This window comes from Epinephelus moara, chromosome 5 (assembly GCF_006386435.1).
Source record: "Epinephelus moara isolate mb chromosome 5, YSFRI_EMoa_1.0, whole genome shotgun sequence".
In the NCBI taxonomy this organism is placed as follows: Eukaryota; Metazoa; Chordata; class Actinopteri; order Perciformes; family Serranidae; genus Epinephelus; species Epinephelus moara.
Window position 1 is genome coordinate 5,688,042 of NC_065510.1, and position 23,757 is coordinate 5,711,798.

A 23,757-nucleotide genomic window follows, 5' to 3' on the forward strand; every position below is an offset into this window, starting at 1 on the left:
TGTTCACGGCTCTTGATAAAGCAACCCTGGGTTGAGTTACCGAGTTGATATCCAGCGTCGTGATACCGATTATCCTGATTGCCATTGTTAGGGTTAGTCAACCCAGGATAGGTCTGGGTAACCCAGGAAAGGTTGATCTCGCTTCGTGATACAGGCCCCTGGTTTTGGTGGCACAATCTCGGCAGGAAATGCAGGGATGTCTCAATAAAAAAACAACTGCTTTTTGTGGCACTATCCTGGCTGGAAATGTAGTGACGTCCTGGTAAAAAAAACTAACCACTTTTCTGTGCAATATTCTTACAGGAACACAGTAATGTCCCTGTAAAATGATAGCTTTTTGTGGCACTATTCCGTCAGGAAACACAGCTACGTCTTGGTAGAAAAACAACCACTTTTTTGTTGCAATATCCCTGCAGGGAAAGCAGCAATGTTTTGGTAAAAACAATATCTTTTTGTGGTACTATCCCGGCAGGAAACACAGCAATGTGTTTGTTTAAACAACCACTTTTTATGGTACACCCCCAGCAGGAAATGCAGGAACGTCTTGGTAAAAAACAACAGCTTTTTGTGGCACTATATTGGCAGGGAACACAGCGATGTCTTGGTAAAAACAATCACTTTTCGTGACACTATCCCCACTGGAAAAACAGCAACAGGTTGTTAAAAACCACTCATTTGGTGGCTAAAAGGCAAAGCAATGCCTCACTAAAAACAACCGTTTTTGTTGTTTGTTGGTGTCAAACAGTGGCCCCTAGGCGTCACACCATCCACCATTCCCTCCACCTTCAGAGTCAGCTCATACACTAGGTCGTGTTAGAAATGTTGGTATGATACATTTGAAAGGTTTGCGCTTTTAAGGTTTGCAAAAATTTTCAATGTCAGCATTTTCTTCTGGTTTCTGTAAGTGTGTTGTATAAGTGTGTGTGTGTGTGTGTGTGTGTGTGTGTGTGTGTGTTGTACTGTGTGTGTGTTGTACTGAGTTTGCTGTGTGTCTTCCAGATGGTGGTGCTGGGCTTGTTTCTCCACCAGGGTTCCTACTTCCGCGACTTGTGGAACATTCTGGACTTTATAGTGGTTAGTGGTGCTCTTGTGGCCTTCGCCTTCACGTAAGTGTACCCCCCCTACCCTCCTCTTCATCATCACCACCACCACCCCCACCCACACACACACACACACACATATTCCACCATCCACAGAAAGACCCTTGTCGCCCAGCCTCGTGCGTCCGATACACCAGGCAATGCTGATCTTTTGCTCCTATTTTCTCAGCGTGCTGTACTTCAGAATTCATCACTTCCTGTCCTGGTCTTTCTTTTATCTGCTCTTTCTGTCTTCTCACTCTGTCCCTGTTTCTCCTTCGTGGCTTTAAACTCTCCTTTTTTCTTATAATGCATTCTCCCTTGTTCTTCTTTGTTCTCCTTCCACTGTTTCTCTCTACTCTAGCCTTGTTCTTTTCTTTGTTTATTGTTTTCTGTCCGTCCTCGTCCTCTCTTTCTTTCTTTCTTAAACTTTTTTCTGCAGTCTTGTCATTGTATCCTCATGTCCCTCCCTTCTGCAGTCTACCCTTTCACCATTTCCACATCTATCTCTTCACTGGTCATCATCATATTCTGCATCGTATCAGCAGGTCTTTCTCTACGTTTCATCTTCATCTTCATCTGGACAACCAGCCATGATCCTTAACTAAATTCCTTTCCTAATGTCCTGGATGATCATCACCTACACTCTAAAACACAAAAAGGGCTCCTCATAACATTTAACTCTTTTTAATGCTGCAATCTTTGGAGAACCTCAGAGGGTACCCTGAGGTACTCCTTTGAAACCAGTGTCACAGTACTGTCATAAATGTCTGAAGCTTTTGGATAGTGAGGAACCCTAAAGTACTTAGTCAATTTTTAGAGTGTAGTTACACTGTCTCTTCACCCACCTTTCGCTCCCCACAAACCCCAAACCTTGCCTGAAACAATTACCTCAAAACTAATCCCAAACATCATTCCCCTTTTCTGTCTGACCTAATATATGATAAACCACCACCTGCTCCTTCTCAACATTTTCTTTTTCCCAATCTTCCCAATCTTCCTTGCTCCTGTTCCCTTGTGTTGCCTATTTCCCAATCCATGCCGCTCTGATAATTGCACCAACCAGGCCGTGAGTCATCCCTTCCTCTTTTCTTGCATCTAAATACCACACTCTAATCCCCCAAACCTTTGCTTACCAACACTTCCCCCAGGCCCTCCACAGCTTTGGTTCCTGCTGATGCCTTCACCTCTTTCCAGATACCTTTCAACACCCTCTTTCATAAGAGCTTTTCGCCTATCATCATGACATTTCGCGCGTCTACCAGATTTCCCTACCTCGTCCCCCTTACACCATTTTTATTCCTAACATACAGCAAAGAGAGTGAACAAGGAGATATTGAATCATTTTCAGTGCTCCAAAAACTCTCCAGACAACCTTTATGCTTTGGCAAACACAAAGTGAAGTTTTACTTCTTTCAGAATGCATTGGCTTTTCTATTTTGACTACATTTTGTTAACTTACCCCAACTCCAAGCTGGTCATGCAGAATTTATACCTCATGGTCAGTCCAGTCCGTCCTACCAGAACACCCCTATTATCATCATAAAACGACACGATTCTTCAGAAGAAATAAAGACTAAGGGCCCTATTTAAATTAAACCACATGGTCTAAAGTGCTTTGTGAAGTGCATTTAGGGTGTGTCCAACCAATTAAACTAGTTAAATGGTGCATAATGTGGGTGCAAAGTAAGGTTTAACGAGCAAAGGGGTTGTATTTAGTCCCTTAGTGAACCATATGTGTGTTTTGGGCATAGCATGAATTCAACCTTTAGAAAGCCGGGTGTGCCCACACCTGGCACATTGCTATTAACATGGGGAATTCGGCAAACTGGAGAAGCAAGCAGTTTTCTGATAAGAGTAATGCAGTAAGAGCAATAATGTCACTGCAGAAACTATCATGGGACATTTAAGCAGCAAAAACTAAAAACTAGTTATGAACTTGACAGAGGAAACAGAACTAAACTTTTAGCTCCTGAAATGATCAATGAAGTTACGCTACTCCTCGTGCATAAATGTGCACAGCGTCTCTCTTTAAAGGGAGTCAAGCAGAAGCTCTGCACTTCTGCTCTTAATTTACCCATCAGCATCCACATCCCTGTGTGTGTTATAAGCAGAGTGTGCGCGTATTGTTAACCCATCTTTGTAGGCGCATCTTACTAAATGAATAATGCCCTCGACAGATAGCAGGAAGATACTGCACCATCGACTTCCGTCCAGGTTTTTGTTGGTCAACATGGGCGCACAGATGGGAGCAAGTACATTTGCTACTTACTTAACCAGGGGTTGACCATGAAAATAGCAACTGCGTCAGTCAGTTGCACTGTGCTGTGCACCGCTTTGCACTGATTTGCACCGGGTATAAGGTAGGACCCGAAGAGTCTACAGCCATGCTGGCTGCACTATGAGGCTTTATTAAGGCAAAACAGTGCTTTGATTGAAATGCTATCTCTAGCATGCTAACATGCTCACAATGAAATGTGAATATGCTAACATTTAGCAGGTATGAGCAATTCCAGGTTACAAATTTGCGAATCCTAAGGTAGCAAAGGAATCACCCACTCTACTCTCCCTATGATTGGCTAGTACTCCTTGCCTTTGGATTGGTTAGGTTTTGGCAAGATGAGTGGGATTGGTTAGGGTTAAGATAAGAATGTCAAGGTAAGCCAATCAGATGCAGAATTAGGCAAAGTAAGAAGGGACATTTCCCTGCTATCCTAGGATTCGCAAATTCGCTTCCAGGTCCACCATCTTACTTCAGCATGTTCGCGAGCTAACCATCCATAATCAGCAGGCATTTACTCTAACAAATGTAAAAAAAAAAAAATGAATTAAATAAAAGCAAGAAGTCTGTCAGTGTTCATGCTACTTATACATGAATTTATGGGACTTTGTTCCCAGCTGGTAGTACCATAAAGGAAAAGCAGATTCAGTTTATCTGTCTTCTTTTCTGCTAAATTTTGATTTAATTAAATTTAATAATCAAAAGGAGAAAAGGTGCAAATTTGCTTCTCTCACCACATCTTGACAGTTTATATCAGGACAAGTTGTTATGCAGTCTTTCCTTGAATTTGTGTGCTGTGTGTTAGGAACAAGTGTCACCCATTGCTCCCTAGCTTGCCTTTATCCCCACCCAAACCCAGCCTCCACCTTTGTCTGAATATATCCCTATAGACCATATTTAAGCCTTCTGCCCTGCCACACTCCACCACACTCACCCTTCAACCCCACCTCTTCAACAACCATTAAAGCCAACATCCTGCCTCCAACCCAACCACACCCCTGCCTCCCACCTCTTCATCTTCCCCCCGTCCTCCGGGCTGGAGGTCCCTGATGGTCATTTCGTGGGGGTGAGGGCGCCCCAGACACCTTTAACCCTTTAAGTGCCCAGGCTATCTGTTCGCCAAGGGGAGGAACACCACCATGGCTCATCGCCTCGTCCACCTCTCTTTCCTTTACCAACACACACTCAAACACACATACTCATCCGTCGTTCTGTTAACGTACCCGGAGGCTCAGGTATTTAACTCTCCTTCCTCTGCACGACCCAGGGAAGTCAGACTGAACGTGGGAGGGAAGGAGGGAGGCATGCTGGGGCAGGGTGTGGTGGGTGGAATGATTTGTTATCATGCTGAGGCAGTGTATAGATAAATACATATGAATTAAATATGTATGATATATGCAACTGGAGGGACTGAATATGTGTTTGTCTTTGGAAAAAAAAAAAAACCAGAAGAGTGAGTGAGAGAGAAAGAAGCTTGTGTGTGCATCCTCCTCAGCTCTGTGGATGTCCAGTGCATGTCTGCCTTGGTGACTGCATGAACCTGAACACAACCTGAGATGCAGCAGACTGCATCACTTAGAATTAGGTTAATGATGTTCGGTCAGTCACTGGCAAAGAATGTGCTTAAATATGTTCTGTGAATCTTAGAGCTCATAGCTCCTGTCAAAGTCTGTTCAGATTGAATGCAAAACAACTTTTAGAGGTGGCGCCATTACCTGGAAAGCTAATGGAGATACACAAGAGACTCAAACTGATGCGGTTTTTGCTTGAGGTGGCATGAACGGAGATCAAAATGTGCAAGTTGAAATTGTTCTGGTGTTATCTACAATCTTTCTTACTGTCAACAAGTTCCATGAAAAGACCAAAACAAACTATAACAAATGTGTATTTCTCAGTTTGTTCTGATATCCCTACGCTGTCTTTGGCACATTAGTTTCTGCTTAAGAGGTAAATCTTTCGCAATGTGTTACATATATAGTTTCATATATTGTTGGGGTTTTTTTCTTTAATTAAGGCTAGTGAATTCTTAAAAACAACTGGGCATTGTTGTTTTAAACAAACTTGACTCAAACAGGAGTAAACAGTGGATTTGTTGGGAGCTAGTTTCAGCCCCAAATTAAAACACCTTCAGTGCGCAAGGGAACTTCTACGGCAGCAGTACGGTGTACACGGGATCATGCATGTTGGTCCATCCTAGAAGAGAGACCCCTCCCGAGGATTCATTCATTATTTCCTCCCTCCCTTAAAAGTTTTATGGGGAGATTTTCAGGGTCTTAGGACACATGTTTTGGTATGCTGTATAGGTTGTAACACCCTTTGACAGATATTTATGATTTGTAATATTATGCTATATAAATAAGATCGCCTTGACATGACTCGAATTAAACTAGGGATGCACTTATTGTGAAATTCTGGACTGATATCGATACTGATAGACAATAGCGATGCCGATACCGATGCCGATACCAATGTTTTTCTTGCTGTTGCTGTTTCTTTTGTGTTTTTTCTGTTATTTATTCCCCCTTATGTGCCAGGGAAACAAAGAAACCTTCACTATAAAAAAATAACCGAACCGTTTTGAAGTTATTCGGCCCTTTATTACACTGCCTTACACTGCCTGAAACAGCCTTTAACATAGATTCCTTTCACGTGAAAAACGTTTTTGCTTCAGAGGCCTTTTTACTATATAATATATCATATTCCCTCTCGTATATCTATTTTAACAACACATTGCTCCTTCAAACAACTGTATCTATTCATGTTTCTAGTCAAACCTACACTTTACAAGATTACATTGAACACATCGTGAGAACGTTACAATTTATCATCACCCAATACTCACTTTTACTGAATACAGCTTGAAAGCATCAAAATGTACCTCAGTTCAAACTCTGCCAGCAGTTACTTCCTGCGACTGGCTGCCAACAGCTAACATTAACTAGATGTCATGGATTTGTTATTCACAGTGCAGCATTATCAGGGGAACAATATGGTCCCTTGATGCGTTGATAGTGAGTTTGCTGCATCCTTTTTTCCCCAAAGGCATCCTGGGAAAAGATCTCTGTTCATCATAAACATGTTTTCTTTGTCCATGGGATGACAGGACGCCCTTAGTTTCATGCCCTGCGCAAAATGAAAAAAATTGTCCACTCCCATTGGTGAATGTCATCTTATTTGGCACCAAGCAGACGGCAGTCAACAAGGTGAATATGTGCTGATACCAATGTGCGGCCGATAAATCTGTGCATCCCTAAAATAAACTATAGTGAGTATGTTCATTGTAGAAAAAAATATGTTATCTAGTGCAACAGTAGGTTAGTTTGATCAATGTGTTGTTGGCTTTGGTCTTTCTATGGGATTTTTTTTTTTTGACAGTAAGAAAAATATATAGAAAATTGCGATCTTATCTTTTACCTTGAGCAAAAGAAATCTCAAAGTTGGTTGTGTTCTCCACTTAAATGTACAGAGACCAGAAGAAAAAGGTAAGAAACTGTTGGACCTGGGGTTCCTGGTAAAACTTTGAGATCAGTCTCAGTTCAAGCTGGAATCAGTGCGTATGCGTCCAGCTAGGGACGCCTATGGATGCAACACCACCTCTGCCACTTCTAGCAAAGTTAGTTAAAAAAAAATTCTAAAGCTTTACCTTCTCACATTTCAGGTCAGTTTCTTCTTCTGCCTGTTATCCCACAATGCCTTGAAAAGCATTCGACTTACATGTCACATAAAAAGAATAGAAGCAGACATCTCACACCGCACCACAGCCAGCGGTGTTAATGACTTCACTTCGCACTCAGTCTGAACACATGACTCCTCTGTTTTTAGTAACATGTATAAGTTATAGTCCTGTTCTCAATGTCACTGTCACTATGCATTCACACTGCCGGCAACTTGAAACCTCAGCCAGTAGTAACAATTTGCTTTCTTGATAATCAGAAAAACTGTTTTTCACCTATAACTTTGTCCATGGAGATCATGTACAGCCTCTCGTCCTAAATGAAGAAAAGCAAACTCGTGCTGGCTGTTGGACAGTATTAAAACAAAAAAGTTGCTCGTAACCTGAATGCAGAGTGAGCAGAGTTCAAGGAAACCGACAGCAGTGAAAGTAAATGAAGCAGGAAGCAGGATGAGGAAGGTGCACATACAGGTTTTTTTTTAAGAAGAAGCTTTCAGGAGACAGGTGGTATGAATTTAAAGTGATATTCTACTTTGATTAAACATTTCACACCTGCGTCAAAGTTCAAGAGTTATGAACCTCCACTCTGACTGTATCAGATCTACCAATAGCACCACAACTAATAACTCTGAACAAGAAGAAATGGAAAATTGGAATGATTATCTATACATATATGTAAATATTTATCTATATAAAGGTCTAGTGTGTAGGCTTTAGGGGAGTATATGGGCAGAAATTGAACATGATATAATAAGCATGTTTTCTATAGTGTGAAATCACCTAAAAATAAGAATTTTTTTTTTTTTGGTCACCTTAGAATGAGCCGTTTATATCGACATAGGGAGTGGGTCCTTGTCTACGGAGACCGCCATGTTGCACCGCCATGTTTCTACAGTAGCCCAAAACAGACAAACTAAACACTGACTCTAAATCGAGCCATTTGCATTTTCAAATTTTCGTGTCAGCCGCTGTCGTTAGCAGCCCCTCCATGACTAGCAGTGTCTGAAAAACACAGATTTTTTAAAGTGAAACTGCTTTAGTAGGGTTAGGGTTAATTGTACATGTGCTGTGTCTTTAACTCCCAAGGTCAGGCCACAGTGCAACTCTTGTGCTTATTCCATGCCAACTTTTAAGGGCCCCAGAGGCAGGCTGCGTCTGAGGTCGCTAAGCAACGTTAACAAGCACCGTATCATAATCTACTTACCTGAAATCCTGAGTGCAGAGCTGAACTTCTTCCAGGCACTGTTTTTTAATTGTGTAGGCCTAGAATTCTGTCCCTGCGACAGATGTGAAACTCTAGATAGCCTTGCACTAAAATTATTCACTTCTTCTCCATATTTATCACAGATTGATATTTATGGAAGATGGGAAAGATATCTGTCGGCTGTGACTGGTCGTTCCTCAGCACATGCGGCTGCTGCGATCCAAAAGTTGAACTCTGCTTATCTCAGGGTTCAGCCGCCGTGCCCTGAAAAATAGTCACTCAGGGACGCATTCATGTCACTCAGGCTTCTGTCCGGCATCGCTCTGTCGTTTGCGTGCGCATGTTGCTTGTCTACATTGAAAACAGCAGACTTGAGGGCGCAAAAATCACGGCGTGTGTACGGCGTATTCAATGATTATGCCAGTTTAAATCACTGGGTGTGTTTGTTTTCAACTCTCAATAAAAACCTCCTGAAAGTCTGGGTCTTGAGGTATCATGGAAAAATTCAAGCACACATTAGCAGTCTCTGACATGCCAAAGAGTGTTGGAGAAACACTAATTTGTAACGTGAGACTGCCTTATTCTGTGTTTTTACTGGTTAAAATCACTGGGTCAGTTGGTTTCGGAGAGGAGGAGACCTCTGTGGATAATTCGGCTTCCTTTAAAAACCTCTTGAACAAAGAACACTGAAGGAATTCTAATTTGGAGAAGTTGCAGCTGGTAGCAATCTGCAATCCTCACCACTAGAAGCCACTAAGTCTCCCTAAAACGTACACACCGGACCTTTTAATTATCTGAATGCAATTTTTCACATAAAGTAAAATTACGAATTCAAAGCATCAAAGCAACACCAGCCACGAACTCCATACAAACACAGCAAAAAATGTAACTTTTCAATCAAAGTTAAATATCACGTTGGCAGAAAAAGCCAAGCAGCAACTGCACAAAACAAGTTGAATATCGCTCCACCGCTGCACCCTCCACAGCATGACTCCCTGCCAAAATAAGGATGCCTCCTCCCCTCCTTCACTGGTCCCCTTCCCTTCCTCTCTCTCCTCCCCTCCTTTCAGCCCTCTCACTTTTATTAATCGCCCTTTCCGTTCCCTTTTAGGATGCTCTCCCATCACTGTCCCCCTCATCTTTGCCTCTTCTCTCCACCCTTCGTCTCTGTCCCCCATCTCTCCCCCTCTGTCTCCGCGCTCCCACCATCTGCTCCAGGGCTGAGCTACAGTACAGTTTTGCATAACGGGGCGAAGTCTTCAAACACACCTTTGAAATCTCACTTTGACGCATGATATTGTTTCAAAGCAGATACATCACAGAACCATTGTACAGAGAGGAGATTTAGCATGGTCAGAGTGCAATGGCTTCATATTTCTAGAGGTATCAGACACAACACTTGCGCTTCTGGCTCCCTTCATCCTCCAAATAAATGCTGAATGAACCACTGACTCAGAACTGCATGCCGTCACAGTAGTCTGTGAGAATGCCTTTTGTTTCTATTGACGGTGTGCGTGTATGGGACAATACACACAAATCCTGGTTTCTTGAATCTCCACTCACGATGGCTGTCCTGAGTGTATGTGCTCTAACATGTCAAGAAAACCTGGAACCGGCCACTTGTAAAGATCTAACGCCATTTTCCCCCCCTGTGCAGATGTGCATGCAAAGAGCTTTGATAAAATCCCACTAGATGATTGCAGATCTAATGAGGGCAATTTGTGCTGTAGGCCTGGTCTAATTGATCATTATGGTGTGATAAGATAAGGATCGGTGTAAATGGATGCAGCAATCGAGTTTCCTCTTCCAACCGTGAAGGTAATTCTTCATAGAGCTGGTAGCACAGCAAGCCACAGCAGAAGACAGCCAGGAGGCAAGGAGGGTTTGCACATCCAGAGTCTCAGCCAGGGGCCAGATTCACCCAAGTACTCTTATCATAGATCTCTAGTGTTGGGGTCATACTCAAAAAGTAGTGTAGTGCTTGACTTAATTACTCCATGTAGAAAGTACTTCATTACAAGAGTCATTGCATTAGTTTTGCGTAACGTCGCTTGAGATGCCCTGTCACATGATTGCCATCTCAAGGGATGGTTTGGATTTTTTGAAGTAGAGTTGTATGTGGTACTCACCCATCGTCATTGTATTACAGTAGATGTCTGTCGGCATGGCCCCAGTTTGGAGAAGCAGGCTTGAGTCTGACATGGAATCTAAGCAATGTACTGCAGGGGAGGGATGTGTCAAAAAGAAATATATTTTAGCCACCTAAAAAAATAAGTATTAGTTTAAGAGTACACTATATTGAGAATATTTTTAACACTTTATCTTTTCGTCAGACTGCTCCAACAGGGAAGTCTCCATTGACAAAACAGTCATTTTGGCTCGCTGAACATGAGAGCAGCTGGTCTACCTGTTAGTCTACCGCTATCTTGATCAGTTAGAGGGGCAGCTGTAGCTCAGAGGTAGAGCGGGTCGTCCACCAATTGGAATATCAGCGGTCGATCCCCGGCTCCTCCAGTCTGCATGTCGAAGTATCTGTGAGCAAGATACTGAACCCCAAATCGCTCCTGATGGCTGTTCCATGGGTGTGTGTGTGTGTTAAAACTGAGTAGCAGGTGGCACCTTGTATGGTAGCCTCGGCCACCAGTGTATGAATGTGTGTGCAAATGGGTGAATGTGACTCGTAGGGCTCTAGTTTCGCAGACCGGGCGCGGCAGGGGCGCAGCGCACCTGCGCTTCGCCAACTGGGTGTGGCCAGGCGGATTTTGTAAGTTTGGCACACCGTGCACGCTGGCGCAGCTACTCCTCTTTCCCACCTCCGTCCCTCCTACCGGCACAAGTCGGAAAGAGGGTGGAGAGAAGGCGTGGAGTGGGTTTTACACACATCACACCAATCAAATGAGCCCCTCTCCTCGCCCTTAAATGCGCCGCGCGAAGGCGTAATGAGAGTTTACTCAATTCGCCATGGCAGAAGAGAGCAGCAGCGTCAGACGGCCAAACTTCTCCCAGGAGGAAACTGATGTTTTGGTCCGGGAGGTCCAAGCTCGCAGTGTCCGAATATACGGAACTGCGAGCAGACCTCCACGGGCTGATGATGCAAAGGTAGCCTGGGAGGAGGTCACAATTGTAAATCATTGTTGCGTTTCTCTCTCGCAATCTCACTCTGTTTCTTTTCTTTTGACTTTTCTAAGATGACAGATGCTGAATATATACTCCCTATCTGATGCTGTGGCTGTTTGTGGTTGGCTGAGAGGGATGTGAACACATTAGTTTGCAGCTGTGTTAATCAAATCAGGTTGGGTTTCCATTACGCGTGCCAAATGTGCCAAACGTGCCAATCCCCTTTGATCTGACATCACATGTGACGGGACAGTCGATATAGAGATACATTTATGTGCTGATTGCAGATAGTTGCATTGAATAGTGGTTTTGTGGCTATTTATTGCATCGTTAGTGTGCCTGATATTCTGGAAACCTGCCTGTGAGGTTTTGGTGACGTGTGCGCACTGTCCGCCGGTCAGCCAAACTTCGACTTACACCGGCTGCGCTCCGCCTGCGTTGACAGTAGACCTGGTTTCAGATGGCGAGCTTTTAGCGCACCTTCGGCGAAGCCTTTTGGCACAAAACTGTGACTGCGCCAAGCTGGATCTCTCGACACCTCCCCCTGCTGCGCCGCCACACCCATCTCAGCGCACCTCGGTCTGCCAAACTACCAAACTGAGCGCGCCTCGGATTGCGCTGCTTGAAACTAGCTCTGCTCGGGGTTCGCCACCCTGCGCCACCTGCGCTGCGCCGGGAAACTAGAGCCCGTAGTGTAAAAAGCGCTTTGAGTGGTCGGATGACTTGAAAGGCGCTATACAATTGCAGGTCCATTTACCATGCTCAAGGATATTTTGACATGCAGACTGGAGGATCGAACTGTTGATCATTTGATTGGTGGGCGATCGCCCTACCTCTGTGCGACAGCCACCCCTCTAACTGATCGAGATAGCAGTAGACCAGCTGCTCTTGCGTTCAGCGAGCCAAAATGACTGTTAGTTTGTGTTATCAAGTGACTTTGGTGAATCTGAACTAATTGTTTTAAGCGCCAAAGTCACACAATAACAGAAACAAAATACGTAATCAAGGCAGCAGTAGATCAGCAGCTCCTGTGTTCAATGATGTTCAATCATTGTTTTTCCCAGTGGAGTCTGGCTTTGAAGAGAGCAATATAATTGCTTCAGTTCGCAGTCGAAAATGCTGTCTGGCGGTTAGGTAAAGCAGTGAGAGTATTTGAATTACAGCCTACATTTAAAATGATATTGTTTTGGTGGCTTTTTATTGCATACTCCAGCCTGCTTCTCCACACTGGGGGTGTGCCAGCTGACACCTATATGTAATATACTGACTATGGGTAAGAACCTCATACAACCTCACTTCCAAAGATTCAAACTGTCACTTTAATGATAATTTACCATTAAACTTCAGATATGCCCACATATCAGCACAAAACAAAGCTCTATAACTGGCTCAAAGAGGTTGGCAATTTTAACACCACCTAGTATAAATACTAATTGCCCAAAAATGATATATCACTAAATAAAATAATATAAGAGACTTGCCTTCCTAACACCATTAGATGAGGACAAACTTAATGGCATATGAACTGCACCACCAGGCCAAACAAACTTACTGTAATCACTCACTCATCAAACGATGTCTTTATAGTAGACAAGCTCATTTAACATGTTTATCATTAAAGCAGCGGTTCTATCACGTAAGGAAAATTCTGTCAAATCGTTTGTCAGTCAGTCAGCACGGACTGATCAGGCTGAAAAGACTCTCCATAGAGTGTGCCAGGGCTGACGTCAAAACCCGGAAGTTTAGCATCGCGCTGGTTCCCGGAAGAGAAAGTGAATGTGATTTTTGCATTGCGTTTTGGATTATGTCAGAAAATAAGCTCTGTGGCTAACACAAGTTTATGATACTTACAGGTTTTGTTCAGCGAGATAATCTTCACATATGAACACCTTTCATACCGCATTTGAAGCTTAAATGCGATCGCCAGAAGTAAAAAGCTAACGTTAGGCTTTAACGGACTACATGACTACTCCACGGTCGCATGACTCTTGACGTCACCGCCACTAAGCTTTCAACTGATTTCGGCCGCTTTATTTTAAAAACATTGTATAATGGGGAAATCGGACTGTTTAAGCTAAATAAGAAGCTGTAATGGTGGACTGCCAGCACTCTCGCCTGTTCGGGGGTGATGACGTTTAATGTCCCCGACAGGGTTTGTAGTCGTATTGAGCAACTTGTTAGCAACCGCCTTTTTTACGACACGTAAAAGCTTCAAAATTCACAAGTAGGGTATTTACTGACGTGTTTTATGTCGTAGAACAAAACCTGAAACTCGCTGAAGCTTTTGTTAACCACAGACCTTATTTGAGGCATTTTACCAAAATCCCATTCAAAAAACGTATTGACTTTTAGACGAGAGAACCGGAAGTGCTAAAAGCGCTAACGGAGTTCCGGGTTTACTGGCACACTCTATTGGCTCACTAGACAGCGTCGCTGATGCAAGTAACAATATAATTTTTTAGTCACGTTAGAAAATGCACTTGAATGACCATGGCCTACTAAGGCAATAGTTGTGCTGAATGTGGGCATTACCTGACGTGACAGACGCAGAAAGCTAAATTGCTAGCTACTGTTAGCTAGCTTGCTGTTAGATACAGGGAAATATAATGTTATTAGTACATTTTCCTTTTTCTTACGTATCATGTCTGCAGTCTGAAAGCCTTATAAAATCCAGCAAAACTAAGACAAACCATTAAACTATAGACTCATAAAATTAGAATGCAAGATACAGAAAATACACAGCAATGCAACTTCACATAAAATATCCGTACTTTCTATAATTATATTGAGATTTTCTTTTAAATCAATGCTTTGTTCAACTAAGAAATGGTGTAGTATATGCTATAATACACTATCTTATCTCAAATTTAGGAGACAGGTATGTAGACATCCCACCCAGTTGTCATGGAGACAAGAGATGGGTGTGGGAGGGGGAGGTAGAGTGAGACAGAGTGATGTGTGCATACAGTATGGGTGTTAGCAGGAGGGGGTTTCTCAGCAAATATGGCCATCTTGCTGTCCTTCCTTCTTTGTCTGTCTCTCATATGGATGTATTTTTCCCTGTTTCTACCAAACCCCCTCTCTCTTGTCTTGTGTCTGTCTTTGTCGGTCTTTCTCTATCAATGTATGTCTCTGTGTGTGTGTCTGTCTGTCTTTCTATGTGTTTTCCCCTCTGCCTCCTCCTCCTCTTCTTCTTCTGTCTCTGTCCCTGTCTTTCTTTCTGTCGCTGTCACTGACTCTCGCTGTCTCCACCTTCGGTGAAACTCGACAGGAGCAGCACCCGGTAAAGTTCTTCCTCTGTCCTCCTCCTCCTCCTCCTCCTCCTCCTCCTCCTCCTCCGCTCTGTCCCCTGCTCTCCACCACCCGATCAAATTGGCTTCTCTCTCTTTCTTTCTTTGTTCTTCTGGTCGTTAGTGCTCATTCTCGCCGTATCGTAGCCTGTCTTATTCTTCACCACCTTAACCACATGCCACAGGAAGTCATTCAAACACCGCTATGGTCTCGTCGCAGGGTTTGATTTAAATGGTTTGATTTGATGTCCACAGGTTTTTTTTAGAAATTATTCCACTTCTGTAGATGGTTAATAATGCACACATTAAAGAAGCAATACTCCACCCACAGTCTATCTTTTGGTTATCAAACTGTAACACTATCAAGGTTTAAAAGATGGCTGTAAGAACATTGTAGTTTTGGCCTGTCATACATGTTAGGGCAGTGATCAGCTTCAATTCGTGCCTACCTGTTGCTCTTCTGTTGGTCAGGAAAACTGGTTGTCTGGAGTCTTAAGTCTCATTCTGACCAAAAATAGTTCTGCTTGTTAAAAAAAAAAGCAAAGGGTTGCATCAGTGTGGGTGTGTTTCCACATGAGAAGATGAACTACAGTCCAGGAAGTAAAGTTCGAGTAATATGACTATGAGTCTGAAGGCTTATCAGATGCCAAAAAGACTGTTTATATTACTATTGCTTCACATCAGCCTGCCCAGGCTAATGTTACACCCACATCGCTGCAGATGGAGATTAGCCTTTTGGCTAAATCAGGCATGTTGACGTTACTAAAATCAAGTAAATAAATTAATAAGGCAGGATTTTACAACTTAAGAAAGTTCTCACATCTGTGCTCATTTTATCCTCTGTCTTTAAAGTTGCGAGGGAAACTGTAAATTTACACCCATCACATTGTAAAGTACAGTAATCTACTAAAATGTACACATATACTCATATGTGCATATTTGATTGGCCAACGCAGTGTGTTGCCTGAGGAGTTTGCATTGTGTTAAGTTGAGCCAGGTTCAGCTTTGTGTCACACCAAATTGAAAGAGGGGTCTGCCTTAAAGGAATAGTTCACCCCATGTCACGTTAAATTTGGGATGAAAAGGCTGTTTTCTTTGTATGCCCACGGTGAATGAAGAATCCAAGAACTGCGAAAATTCTTAATAAATTGAAGTCATAGGGGTCCACATTTAACAACAGCAAAACTATCTCAAAACATCAGTTTACAAACGCTCACACAACTCATGCAATGCAATCCAAGTCTCATATATCCAGTCGTATGGTCGGTACTTCCCACACACATGCATTTTCCCTAAAACTTTACAATTTAAAACTGAAGTGGAAGTGAAACTTTTCTGTGCTCTTTTCAAAGCAAGACTCCATTGACAAAAAGATTAATTTTACCTCGCTCAACACAGGAGCTGCTGGTCTACCACTGCCTCGAGGGGTTGTTTGTTTGTGTTATTGTGTGACTTTGGTGTTTAAGACGGTTAGTTCAGACACACTGGAGTCACACAATCACACAAACAAACTAACCGATCAAGGCAGCAGTAGACCAGCAGCTCCTGTCTTCACCAAGGTAAAATTACTGTTTTTGTCAATGGAGTCTGGCTTTGAAAAGAGCATAGTTTAGTTTCACTTTGGGTTCAGTTCCCCATCCTACAGGACTCTCTGTCTCTCTCTGTTTGGGAAGTACTGAGCATACCACTGGATAAATGAGTCTTGGGCTTTAAATGGACGTTTGAATATAGTTTTGCTCTTGTTAAACATGGACCGCTGTGACTTCAATTCATCATGAATTCCTTCTGATTTTGGATTCTCCCTTCACCATGACGGCATGTGAGAATTTTATTCATTTTTTTCATGATTTCAAGGTAACACAGGGTGAGTAATTGATACACAAATGGAGAGAATTTAGGGACATGCTATATCAAATACTTTTGGGACATACTCATATAGATGATCAGTAGAAAAGGTTATGAGGCAGCGTGCTGCAGGAGCAGTTTGACGTTTCTGTAGACTTTTAAGCCTCCACTGTTGGCATTCATTGTAGACATGATTCCAAGCGTTCAACAGCTGCTTCGCTCTGTGAAGGAAGAGAGTATAGAAACCTTTTACAGCCACCTTTCAGACCTACAGGTGTTGAGTGCTTGATGTGCAAAACATAGATTTTGTTTGTGGAGTATCACCTTAATTTTCTATTGAAGAAACACTGCAATTTTGGCAAACACACCATACAATACTACACATACAGCAGTTGTGAGACTTAACAGAGCTGTTGCCCTTATCATTATGCTAGTGTGTGTGTGTGTGTGTGTGTGTGTGTCAGGATGTTTTCAATTTCTAACACCTATGGCCTTACTGGGCTTTACTCTAATACTCTCAAGCTGCCCTGATAGAGAGACCTCAGTCCTACTCAACTTTAAAGGAGGAAGGCCTATTGATTATCGATTGAGTCTCACTCTCTCGCACACGCACACGCACACACAAACCCCCACATGCATACACGTAGAACTTCCAAGGCTCAGACTCAATCAATCAGCCTTGAATTGAATTGTCTTACGTTTTCTGCCATGGGAACTGAGTTCATAGTTAAAGAGCGAGCCTTGATGGACGACCTCTCCTCTGCTCAGGCTTGGCAGGCGTCCAGGCGCCTCCTGCCTTGTTTTTTGAAAATGGCCCATCCACTTACAGTAAAGATCAACTTGGCTATTTACTCTCTTGACACCACAATTTTTCCTCAGTGATATTGGTTTATGGGCGCACAAATCATGAGCAGAATGCTCAGTTATGGGGTTCACAAGCGAATTAAAACACACGAATGAAGGAGTTTGTCTTTCGGCCCTAAACGGTTTCCTCCGGTCGCTCTCATGGCTCGTTTGATGCCATTGGTGCAACGTGTTTGTTTGTGTTATGACATGTGATGGCGTGTTCTGCAAGCGGCATCACATGTCCCGAGAGTCTCACATAGCCTCCCTGTCCTGCACTTGTGTCCCTCGATTCAGGTTGCAGTCCTGACCCGAAGAAGAATGCTAAATCTTTTTTCTGAAATCTGGATTCAAATGGAAGGAGGCTATGTGAAACATACCAGAATCAGTTCATTTAGTGTTGCCAAATTCAGGATTATATCAACATAATCCTAGCCATGTAGTACTTAACGTTTCATGTTTTCACATCTAAAACTCCCATTACTTCCGAAGAACCGAACAGCGTGTTTCACTGAAAAAGAAAGAAAGAGGTTTGGCTGGGCACTCTGCCGGGAGATGCCTGTCGATATGGAATGAGTGAATGTCTATTGTATTGACAACTATAACAAACGATGATGATGCTGCTTCTTGATGTCCATGAAACCAAACGGTCAGGCAACTGATCGCTTCCTCTCCCACGGGTTTCATGTTTGACGTGCACTTAAAAGTTTCTTTTTTCTGCAGAAGAAGAGACTGTAAGAGCTTTGATTGTCCACACTGATGCAGTGTACTTTTCTATACAAGACTACTGCAAGTGTTATATCATGTGTTGCTGTCACTTAGATTGTCACTATAGGGGTTATTGTTAAGATAAATATTTCATTATGTTAGAGGGTGCAGTAAGAGCCCTTTGATGATTGCTCCATCTCTTCATTCCTCTAGTCTGCTATGTAATTCTCATCTAACATTGTTGTTGTTCATTGGCTGAACTCTAGGGGGAGCAGCAAGGGCAAAGACATCAGTACGATCAAGTCCCTTCGTGTGCTGAGGGTGCTGCGTCCTCTAAAGACCATCAAACGACTCCCCAAGTTAAAGGTAGGGCGCAGCAGGCCTGTTGGTGCATCTCACTTCAGGGGCTACATACATGAAGTTTATTTCAAAGACTGCAGCAAAGACATCCTTCTTTTGCAAGAGGACACAACAGGTGTATCATTTGCAGTTGTCAGAGTATCATAATTCATTTTATTTCTTTGTAGATGCAGCCCCTGAAGTGGGACACGGCTTACAGCTTATCTCTGTGTGAAATTGTGTGTGCAACAGTTTAATAATTATTGGAACAATGACGAATTCTCTCTTTTATGTCTAAACATATTTTTTGTGCCGTTTGTCACTGGTTTTATTCCTCATGATAACATTGCACCCACCAAAGTAATTCCTTAGATCCAAAAATGTGGCAACATTGCTGAAACTGGATCCAACAGGTCAAAAAACTCAAACCATAAGACGGTCTAGAGATGTCGAAGGTTTTGACCAGTTACGCATGTCGGTCTATAGGTAAATTCTGCCTCTCTTTATTACAACGCACTGCTTGCCGACTGGGTCTGTAGGGACACAGACAGCATTAACATGTGGAAACATAGTGCTCACTGCCCACTTGTGCGATCTCCACCAGTTAGCTAGCCTTGACCGCTCTGCTACCCACTTTGGGGTGGCTAGGTAGTGGCGCTGTTCAATCAGCAATAACTGCTAGTAACGCTGTCCCAACCAAACAGCGTTGCTGTTGAAACATTGTTTCCATGCTTTGTCTCCCTCCAAGTTGCCCGGGGCGGTAACGGGCTCAATTTTGACACTGTTGTTAGCACCCTTGGCAGTGTCTGCACAGCTAGCGGTGCTAAAATAGTTAACATTGCTAAAGGGGGGTTGCGGCTCAAAGTGAAGTAGCTTACTCACCATGGCTGGAGGGTGGCCACTATATCTTGCAGCAACATCGTCCCATCACAGAGACAGTGTTGCCTGTGGTAATCGCAAATTAGCAGCACTGCTAGATTACTTAGCTCCCATCTGACGTGGGTGGTGGGCACTGCCAAGCAACCAAAGCTAACCATGTTTCAGCACATTAAGGTGTATAGCCGACTGTATATCAGTAAAGCCAGCAGAAAATGAAATAAAATGCAAAACATTTACAACACAAAACATTAAAATTTCAACACCTCTGAATGGATAGTGCTTTGAAAAGCAGCACTAAAGCTCACTGAGTCAATGGAGCACAGAACTAAAAGGAAAGGCCTCTTGTGTTTTACGTAATATTTCTTTTTTTTCTCTCTCTCTCTTAAAAATAAACTGTTTACTTACCAGTGAATGGGTGATGGGGTATCAAAAGCAAAATTAACTGAAACTAACATCCCTAGTTTGACGCATTATAAACAGACCTCCCCATTAGCCAAATTCATTAAGGAGAGAAAACAAAGGCGAATGGTAGCTTTTCACCCAAACTGTCGTGTGTGTTGTAAAAATTTAGTGGTGTTTACAGACCAACTTCCTGGTTGATCTAAACTGCAGTTTTCTTAAATCTTCAGCACAGAGAACACAGTTTCACTGTAGGTAGATTAAAAGAATTCCAGGTATCAGTAGTAGCTGAAGTAAACAAGGCAGGCCTTGACAAAGTGGGCAAAATGTAACTCGATGTCTCAAATGTATTATATTTGTATGTATTGTAACCATAAGGGTGGATTTGCCCTTAAAGGTCCAATGTGTAGAATTTAGGTGCGTCTACTGTTAGAAATGGAATATGATATTCATAACGATATATTTGTGTGTTTATAATCATCTGAAACTTATAATCGGTGTGTTTCCTTTACCTCAGAACGTGCCGTTTATATCTACATACGGAGCAGGTCCTTCTCTACAGCGTCCACCATGTTGTTCTACAGTAGCCCAGAATGGACAAAGCAAACACAGCCTCTAGATAGGACCATTTGCGTTTTTGCATTTTTGAGTCAGCCACCATAGTTCCTGTACATGCTTGGCACATGGAAGAAGATTCAGTTCGACAACCTTACCGCCACTAAATCCCTTACACTGGACCTTCTAAGGGTGAAACAGTTTTATCAAATGTAATCATAGGCTGAGTCTATCGCCATTACTATCAGTTGTACAGTATTTTAAAAGATCATTAAGGGTTACATGAATGTCTTCAGAGTACGACAGCACTGACCACTGACCTTTGCGTTCAGTGTTTTGTGATATATGAAGTCAAAGGCTACCCACTGCAGAGACACACTGGTAAATCCGCCGACAAATACAACTTATATGTGTTTGCTAATGTCTCTTTCTCTTCCTTGCAGGCTGTGTTTGACTGTGTGGTCAACTCTCTGAAGAATGTGCTGAACATCTTGATTGTTTACATGCTATTCATGTTCATCTTCGCTGTGGTGGCCGTGCAGCTCTTCAAAGGCCGCTTCTTCTACTGCACGGATGAATCCAAAGAGTTTGAGCGTGACTGCAGGTTGGTTCGGAAACACAAGCTATGAATTGCACATAACTTGCAACCACTATCTGCCCTGTCTTAAGTTCCAATTCACAAAGGTATTGCAGAAATGATATTACAGTGCAAACATGCCCATAAAGTTTTGCAGCTGTTAGAGCGTTTTTTTCTGATTGCCATTATACATTTGGCAAAGTATAAATGTTGCCTCTGTGACAAGAACACACTCGGCAGAACAATGGCAGAGAGACAAACAAAACTGATATTTTCAGACTGAGCTACAGGTTCTGACTGGCAAGGTGCAGAGGCATTCCTCAAGACTTCAGGCAAGAATTTGAATGTGATGATGAGAAATTATATTTGTGATTTAATATCCCACTCTATAAGTGTGCTTTGGTTACTACCAACTCTCTGAAAATGCCAATTTCACTGTAACTGTGTGTGACTGTTAGCACTGATCTTTGTGAACTGGACTGTATTTGTAATGAGGCATAGAAATGGCCTGTATCAAATGTGTATATTACCTCATTTGAATCCATGCAAATAGCACAGGAGCACTGAAACATTATTTGCTTGGCAGTGCAGTCAGGGGTGTATTTCACCTTTTGCAGCTGCTTTGAGAATTACATGGTACCTTTTTGTCCTTTTTGTGCAGGTTTAGCGGTCGCAAAAACCTCAGTGCTGTTGTGAATTCGCCCAACAGACTCTTTGGTTCGGAAAAATGTTCACAGAGGATCTTCGTCCAATTTTTAGTTAAAAAAAATTATAATACAGCAGGAGCAAGCAGCAACAAGTTATTTTGTCACATAAGTTTGAGTACAAAGACTATTTAACTATTTAAAAGTTTCACTCAGGAACAAAAGCATTTTTCATTTCATTATATTTATATTTTCAAACTATTTTCTGGTTTCTACCATCTGTACCAAGTACTTCTAATTTATTAAGAGAAAATGTTTCAACTCCAGACCATCATGTTCTACCATTAATTATGCATCGTTAGTACTTGTAACACAGACAGCACTGTCTTTCAGCACAGATTGGTACTCTCAGTGCCATGCTTTAAAATGATCACCAAAGCTGGTGCTCATGTAGATGCACCAGCAGATACTTGTGAGAAAACACAGCAAAGCAACTTTTGTTATGAGAAAAATATAAATTGCTCAGTCTCTTGGTCATTTGTATTAGATATGCAGATGCTGCCACCTAGAGGAGTTTGCTGGAAGGTTCAATAAATTGTGTATTACAATGAGAAACAGTCACTGAACCCACCTTAACCCTAACGTCCCATCATGTCAGATATAAGCAAAGACCGTATGGTAATCCTGGTGCTTTTCTGCATGCCTATTTAAAGCTGTTTTTACTGATTGATACTTGTATTGTGTTTTCATCATAAATCCTGTGTGTGTGTTCCTTCAGGGGCGAGTTCTTGGTGTATAATGGAGATGAGGTTAAAGCTCAGAAGCGGGAGTGGAAAAAGTACGATTTCCACTACGACAACGTGGCTTGGGCCCTGCTCACCCTGTTCACTGTCTCCACTGGAGAGGGGTGGCCACAGTGAGTGGGATGCACTCATCAACACACACACACACACGTCACTTAACTTGTTCATGATGCACTCTCCAACAGAGATCCTTCACACAACTTGTCATGTGGCTGCGGAAATGTGTGCAGGGTGTCTGCAGGTCCTTAAAAAGTCTTAGAATGTATTGAATTTTATAAATATTAGGCCATAAAGGTCCAGTGTGTAAAATTTAGGAGGATCCATCCATTCATTTTTATCCGCTTACCCGTGGCCGGGTCACAGGAGCAGCCACATGTTTCAGTATGTTTTCTTTAATGTACCTGAAAATAAGAATTGTTCTACTTTCGTAACCTAAGAATGAGCGGTTTATATCTACATAGGGAGCAGGTCCTTGCTCATTAAGATGGCCATGTCCACCACCATTTTTCTACAGTAGCCCACAATGGACAAACCAAACACTGGCTCTAGAGAGGGCCATGTTAATGTAAAACTGCTTTGTTCAGTGTTTTTACTGGTTTTATTCACCTGGTCTGTTTGTTTTGAAGAGGAAGAGATCTCTGTGGATAAACAGGAGGCAAAAACCTCCCAAACAATGAATCCTGGAGGAATTCTAGGGTGCCGTAGCATTGTTCAGACCTCTCATTGTTCCGACCTCTCATTAGTCCGACGCCCCATTGTTCCGATATGTGATTATACTAGGCTATACTGTATTTGTGTACCATAGAGGATCAGCAACGCAACAAAAGTACGCTACCGGTCAANACCCTAACCAAGTGGTTTTTGTGTCTAAACCTAACCAGACGTTAACCACAGGGCATCATGATGATTTCGGAACAACGGGACTTCGGAGCAATGGGTTTAATATGGTCGGACCAATGGGCAGACCCGAATTCTAGTCGGGAGAAGTTTTAGCCGATCGCAATCTGCGACGCCTCTAATTCTCCCTCAATCTTATACGCTTTACCTTTAAAAGTGTCTTAAATTTGAATTAGGGAGGCCTTGCTGTAAACATTTAATCTGATTTCATTTTTCTATCCTTTAATTTCTTTTTGTAAAAATGAGTCAAGCTTTTCTGTGTAAAAAAAAAAAACATATTAAACAACCTTAAACTTAACCTAAAACTGAACTTGACACTTGCACTTACCTGTAACTAGATTACCCTAACTCACTACGACTTACTCTTTACTTACCCCCAGTCTTACAGTCTTAAACGTTGTTTAAATTGATCTCAAAAAGGTCTTAAAATGCATTTAATTTAAGTGTCTGACACCTGTAGACACCCTGATTATGTGTAACCACATATTCTATGAGTTTTGGCCTCTACATTTATTAATCATGGAGTAGAAGCGTAGCAGTAGTCTTGAAAAAGTAATTAGAAACAACTGCTGTAACCCAAAACGTCTAGCTGTTAATGTAATGTTGTGCAGCAGATTTAGAGAC

At 42.4% G+C, this 23,757-nt stretch overlaps 1 protein-coding gene across 1 annotated transcript in view; it reads left to right on the forward strand.

Moving 5' to 3' along the window:
* cacna1ab (calcium channel, voltage-dependent, P/Q type, alpha 1A subunit, b) overlaps window positions 1–23,757 on the forward strand; it is a 209,432-nt gene that overhangs the window by 120,817 nt on the left and 64,858 nt on the right. Inside the window, exons 25-28 of the mRNA XM_050044006.1 lie at window positions 1,000–1,106; window positions 18,307–18,406; window positions 20,656–20,816; window positions 22,212–22,349. Coding sequence (XP_049899963.1) covers window positions 1,000–1,106; window positions 18,307–18,406; window positions 20,656–20,816; window positions 22,212–22,349 — 506 coding nt within the window. The remainder of the gene's footprint in view (window positions 1–999; window positions 1,107–18,306; window positions 18,407–20,655; window positions 20,817–22,211; window positions 22,350–23,757) is intronic.